Below are 6,079 nucleotides of genomic sequence, written 5' to 3' on the forward strand. Positions count from 1 at the left end.
CATATCAAGTTCAAAGCTCAGGGATGAAGGGATGGAATCAAGGAAGAGAACTGCATTGACCCAATCACAGAAACCTTAATGGTAGTAATCTCCTGATATTTCTAAAACAATGGTCTTGTCTTGTCTTGTCTTGAAAAAAATCAGGTGAGAAGGGAATTGTTCTCTGCAAACCAAAGGAGGCGGCGCAACCGCAAGGGAGGTGTGTTCTGGCAAAACAGCTTGATCCAGTGTGTAGGGAAGCATATGATTCGTTTGGTTCGGAATGAACCGACCCTATGGTCCAAGTCACAGCCACTTAAACCGAGTCACAGCCACTTAAAATAACTTTTATTGCACATGTTGATAATCAACGGTGGAGATCTAATTCAAGTTTCAAATTAAAATCTGACCATTCACTGCTTGGAGCAGTGCCACGTGAGCAAGGCACGGCTCCCAAGCAAAATCCATATTCAGATCCCTATTTAGCAAGTAAAATCAGGCGCGTAACCGGCTCGTCTCTTTAATCCCAATCATCTTGACCAAAGAGAATATACTCAAGTGAATAATGGATAAACTTATTACCAAAAAAAAAAAGAATAATGGAAAAACTGCAACTCGATCAATGTGGTTAAAAAAAACAAAAAATAAAAAGACAAAGAAAAAGCATTCTACACCATCGTTTTATTAAAAAATAAAATAATAATAATTGGAAGAAACCGATTTTATGACGATAAGCGATATTGATGAAGTCTTTGCCCAAAAATAGGATATAGATGGAAGTCCCAGCAAATGAATTCTAATGAACCGTTGCAGGACAACTCCACTTGCTGACTACCACCGATGTTGGTTTTTTAATCTTGAAACCATCATCAATGGAATTTAACCGAAAAACCGCCGTCAATAGAAACCAGTAATATAAAAATCCCAATCCATTTTGTCTTTTGATCATGTAGAACAAGAAGAAGAAAATGGGAAGAAATCTGGGTCTGTTGTTGTGCTTCTTGATCCTCCTTGTTGGTGTAGCAGTTGCAGACTGGAACGTCTTGAACCAGAGGAAGATAGGGAAGAACTCGGATGACCTGAAGATAACTCTGAAGAACTACTGTGAAGCTTGGAGGATCAATGTCGAGCTCCATAACATTCGTCAATTCGAAGTTGTCCCTGAAGAATGCACAGACTACATCGGCAAGTACATGAGTTCCACTCAGTATAGAGTTGATTCAGAAAAAGCACTAGAAGAATGCAGCATCTATCTCAGTAAAACCTTCAGGTCGGGTGGTGATGGCAAAGATGCATGGATCTTCGATGTTGATGATACCCTTCTCTCTACTGTTCCGTACTTCAAGGAACATCACCACGGGTACTGTATATAGCTGTACTTTAGTTTCTTTAAGCCCAGAACAGAAATGAGATTCAGGTTTGATCAATGCTCAGGTGACTTCTTTCTGTAGTCATTGATTTTCTGATCCCATATCTGAAACCATATCTGTTGAGCAAATCTTAAAAAAAATGAAGATGGTTTCATTAGATATATTGCCTGTAACTTTGTTTAGTCATTTCTGTTTAGGGGGGAGATGCTCAACGTTACAGCCTTTGAAAAATGGGTGTGGGAGGAAAAAGCTCCAGCTTTGGAGCACTCAATGAACCTCTTCAAAGAGATAAAAAAAAGAGGGTTGAAGATCTTCTTGATCTCTTCAAGAGGAGAACACCTCAGGGCTCCCACAACTGATAACCTCCTTAAGGTTGGCTATTTTGGTTGGTCTAGTCTCTTATTAAGGTGAGTTAAATTCTGTTCGTCCACACTTTGTTCAAAGAAAAGCTAGATTCATTTTGCAGGTCCTCTCAATTTCTCCTTTCCATTTCATAACCGGAATACTCATTATTTCAAATTAGTATGATCTCCCCTTCTTGTGTTTGTAATAGGAGCTATGAGAACAATGGCATGACAGCAGAACAGTACAAAGCAGAGCAGAGGAGGAAGCTGATCAATAAAGGGTATCACATATGGGGAATGGTTGGATCACAGTGGTCCAGCCTTTTGGGACATCCTAGTGCCATGAGAACATTTAAACTTCCCAATTCCTTGTATTACATTCCCTGAAAGGCAAGGCATGTCTATTTCCTCACCATTCAACCCCACCAAAGTCTCCTAATATGATGCTTCTTCCATTACCACACCCCATGCACTCTCTGTTTGACTTGGATATGGAACATTGTTTGAATATTAATATAATTAGAACATTCAGTACTATTTCTCACTGTTTGCATCATTTTAGGCTATACCAACAGTACAGTAAATTGAGTTTCATTAAGAAACCTCTCCTTCGAATTTGAATAGGAGAGCCTTATTCTGGCTCCCTACACTTCCAAGGCCAAGACAACCTATTCTCTTTTTCTTAATCAGAAGAACAAAAACAAACTCTCTTGTGACTGCTCTTGAGTAGAACTCTTGATGGTATACAGGGAGTGAAGATTCCCGCATATATATATATATTTGCTAAAACGATTGTTTTCATTAAGAAGCGAAAAACAAAGTTACTACAAGTACATCAAAGAGGATCCCTCCCCCCACCTTCAGCATTGCCATCAATGGGGGCAAAATCCTCGAGCATGTCAGAATACTAATTCACATCGTAACTGAACACTTCTAAATCTTGAAATATACCCATAGCATCATAGATAGTTCCTGCAATATGGCTCTTGGCCATTGATCCACTTTGGAGGATGATTGTACTTCGTAGCTGACTTAGCAAGGATATCTGCCACACGATTTGCCTCACTAAAACAATGAGAGATCTTCTATGAGATCAAGCTGAGATAAGACCTGAACGCCTGCCATCTTTGCTGAACATACCGAGGCAGTTAACTTCTTTGGGTTACGAATACCAAGGCTACTGAATCACTTTCTACCCATACTCTTTGCAGCTCCATTGCCTTTGCCAATTCAATTTCATACACCAATGCTTCCACCTCAGCATTAAAATTTGATTGAACTACTCCAAAACATCTCCTAAAATGACATATCATCTAAGCATCAGTGTTGCGAGAGACTCCACTCGCTCCAGTCTGACCTAGGTTACCGGTGAGCTACCATCGATGTTTAGCTTACTAGTGATTAGTAGTTTCTATCTCTACCTTGCAAATCACATCTAGGTACCCAAGTGATTCCTCTTGAATACAGTAACCATCAGTAAGAACTTCCCCCCAATCAACATCCAACCAAAAGTTGCAACTCTTGGAGGCCGATTTGCCTTCCATATCAAAGAGAAGTACCCAAAAGGCTACCTTTTTTCCTAAACAACTCCCACGCTGACTTCACGCTAAATTCACTACTTAAAACATAACACTAGATGCCATTGTCCCCTTGATTTGTTAATGGAATGGAGCAACCTTGCCTCACAGTGTTCCCAAGAGGTGCCGAATGAACCGTTGAAATGACCACATACAATAATGAATAAAATCAGAAACTAAGGCTCTTGACATTATATGACAGTTCTTCAGTTGCAAAGTCTCCAGTAAAGAGAAAGTGTTGTTCCATTGTCTAAAATTGTATGTGTAGTCATTGTTGGCAACCAAAAGACAGTGTGTTTTAATAGTACATGGTTTGTCTTAAAGTGAAGGTCTCATAGAAGGCTTTAAGCATTCGCTATGTTTTTAGAGGGTTATTAACACTATTACAATGGTTTTGAATACTTATGAGAAGATTTAAGTGTTTTGGGCGAAGCCATGATTCCTTGGTGGATTTCACAGGTCATTGCACAAGGATCACATTGGATGAATTTTTTGGTAGTTATGAAATTATTTTCTGGGTTCATCTTCAACTGAAGAAACTTAGCTCATGAAGTCTTTTTTTCCAATGCACTTTTTGGATTGTGATTCCGATATAAAACGAGAAAGTTATGATATTTCTCATGAGAGTGTACGATATAGAAACAAACCTAGGCGATGTAGACATCTGATGAAATTTGCTCTCTGTGATGTTATTATATTATGGGATTCATAAATAATTTTTAAAGAGTTGGGGGTCATTTTGAAAGAAGTTTTATTCTTAGGGAGGAACGTATAATTTTGAAGGATTGAATAGTGCGAGAATGATGCACTTGGTTTTCAAGTGTCCATGATGGAAAAAACTTTAATCATGAGGTGTTTGCTTGGCCGAGAGTATGCATATATGGTACACAATGAAGAATGGTGATTAAAATGATCCGGTATAGAAGGATGATTGTTGAAACGGCCATCAAACCAAATAATGAAATTGCAAGCTCTGAATCTTCCGATAATGATTATATGAGCTGACTTTGTGTAAATGCTTATTTTCTAAAATTCCAGTTTCCCCTTTTGGCTTTTGATTCATTTTTCTTAATAGTTGTATAACTAGCTTTGAGTTTCTTCATTGTGAAATCCATAAACTTTGAAGTTTCCTCTTTTTTATTATTTCAGTTGATAGTGAAGTGTTTTGTTGGAATTTAATAATTGAGAACTAGAGTTTCCACACTTGAAGAAAAAAACCTGGGGTGTATCGCTCAAATCATTGGCCCAGTACTAGATGTAGCCTTTCCCCGGGCAAGATGCCTAATATTTTCAATGCTTTGGAAGTTAAGGGTCGAGATACTGTCGGCCAGCAAATTAATGTGACTTGTGAGGTACAGCAATTATTAGGTAATAATCGAGTTAGAGCTGTTTATTTCTATGTCTTTATTTCTAGGTGTTTTGTTTACTTCTTTAATTTTCATGTTGATTAACCTTGTATTAGACTAAATTGTTTCATCTTAATAGTTTTCTCTCATTTGGTTGATTCACACTTTGCTTCAAGCAGGTTGTAGCCAAATATGAGTGTGATGCGTCCAAAATCTGCTCAGCCCTTAGATCTCCTCTGGATGACCTGCAAAACGAAAGCGTTAGATGTGGCCCGACCGCAGGGGTCGGGAGTCCACCTCTGAAGGCTAAGTCAGTTGATGAACTTAATCACAAACGGCTCTGCTAGAAGCACAGAGCTAAGGAATAAAGAACTGGGAAAGGTGATCTAGATCGTAAGCCGCTGATAGTTTACGTCTATCAGTATGTATCTGAATCTGAGTCTGAGTATCAAATTGTGTGTGTTTCAGATCCTCCTCCACCTCGTATGGCAGTGAGGTTTATATAGAGTGTACCTTCGAATCTCCTTCGTTGGATGCACTTGAGCCTTCTTGGGGTGGTCGTTGGATCTTAACAGTTAGATCAATTTAACGATAGACTTCTACTAGTTGGGGTAGTCGTTGGATCTTAACAGTTAGATCCGTTTAACGATAGACTTCTACTAGTTGGGACTAGTAGAGGACTCCTGAGATAACGTTTAGGTTATGCGATGATTATCCCTTCGATAATGATTAGCCGCAGCCGTCAATTCGAGTCTGCCATCATTAGGGTAATTAACCTAATCCATAAGTAGGATTAGGGCGTGCTTGTAGCTGAATATGTGAAACCCGGCCCTAACCTTAACCCGGATACTCTTTGATTGTAGGTCCGAAGACCCGAAGTAGAAGTGAAAGTCAACTATGGGACATATTGGTAGATTATATAGTGTTCGACTCCAAACCTATGGAGATTGAAGATGATGCCCCATACTTGAAGACATTGTTGGATATAGAGAAGAGACTGCACCTTGATGAAGAGAAGATTAGTTGATGACCTTAGAGCTTGGTGGGATATGATTTAAAGCATTTTTCATGCTAGGTATGTTATAGAATATGTGTTTAAAGTTTCGTTTGATTCCGAGTAGTGGAAGACCCTCAAATCCCTATTTTTGGCTTTGCTGTCAGCCTCGATCGAGTGCTTGGATCGACCGCCCAATGCTACCTGACCAATCGACCCGAGTTGCTTGAACTCGAACAGAATCTTCTTTTTTGAGAATCTTGCTATATATATCCCATGACTTCGTGGTTTTAGTATCCCTAGCCTCCATAACACTTAGAGAACGAAGGGAAACCATCTCCAAGCCTCCAAGAGTGAAGAAGAAGACCTAATCCTGCAATCTTGAAACTCTCTCTCTTGTTCTTCAATTAAAGGTTAGTAATCTATCTTTTATGTTAATGATTTATTCTTTCCATTATCACTCTCATCT

The 6,079-nt window shown here is 39.1% G+C and overlaps 1 protein-coding gene across 1 annotated transcript; it reads left to right on the forward strand.

Annotated features, from left to right (window-relative positions):
- Positions 1-941: 941 nt before the first annotated feature.
- Positions 942-2,080, forward strand: LOC148998696 (acid phosphatase 1-like). Its single transcript, XM_089141779.1, has 3 exons — positions 942-1,339; positions 1,547-1,756; positions 1,903-2,080. The coding sequence occupies exons 1-3, from the start codon at positions 948-950 to the stop codon at positions 2,078-2,080; spliced, it is 780 nt and encodes a 259-aa protein (XP_088997905.1). The 5' UTR covers positions 942-947.
- The last annotated feature ends 3,999 nt before the right edge of the window (positions 2,081-6,079 follow it).

The sequence above is a fragment of the Hakea prostrata genome, unplaced genomic scaffold, assembly GCF_041222555.1.
Source record: "Hakea prostrata isolate BN-2017 unplaced genomic scaffold, UWA_Hpros_2 contig_183, whole genome shotgun sequence".
In the NCBI taxonomy this organism is placed as follows: domain Eukaryota; kingdom Viridiplantae; phylum Streptophyta; class Magnoliopsida; order Proteales; family Proteaceae; genus Hakea; species Hakea prostrata.

Excerpts from the sequence above, each read along its gene's own strand:
- LOC148998696 (XM_089141779.1), top strand. The coding sequence starts at position 948 with ATGGGAAGAAATCTGGGTCTGTTGTTGTGCTTCTTGATCCTCCTTGTT. Across the intron at positions 1,340-1,546 it reads TTCAAGGAACATCACCACGG|GGGGGAGATGCTCAACGTTA; the intron begins GTACTGTATATA and ends ATTTCTGTTTAG. Across the intron at positions 1,757-1,902 it reads TGGTCTAGTCTCTTATTAAG|GAGCTATGAGAACAATGGCA; the intron begins GTGAGTTAAATT and ends TGTTTGTAATAG.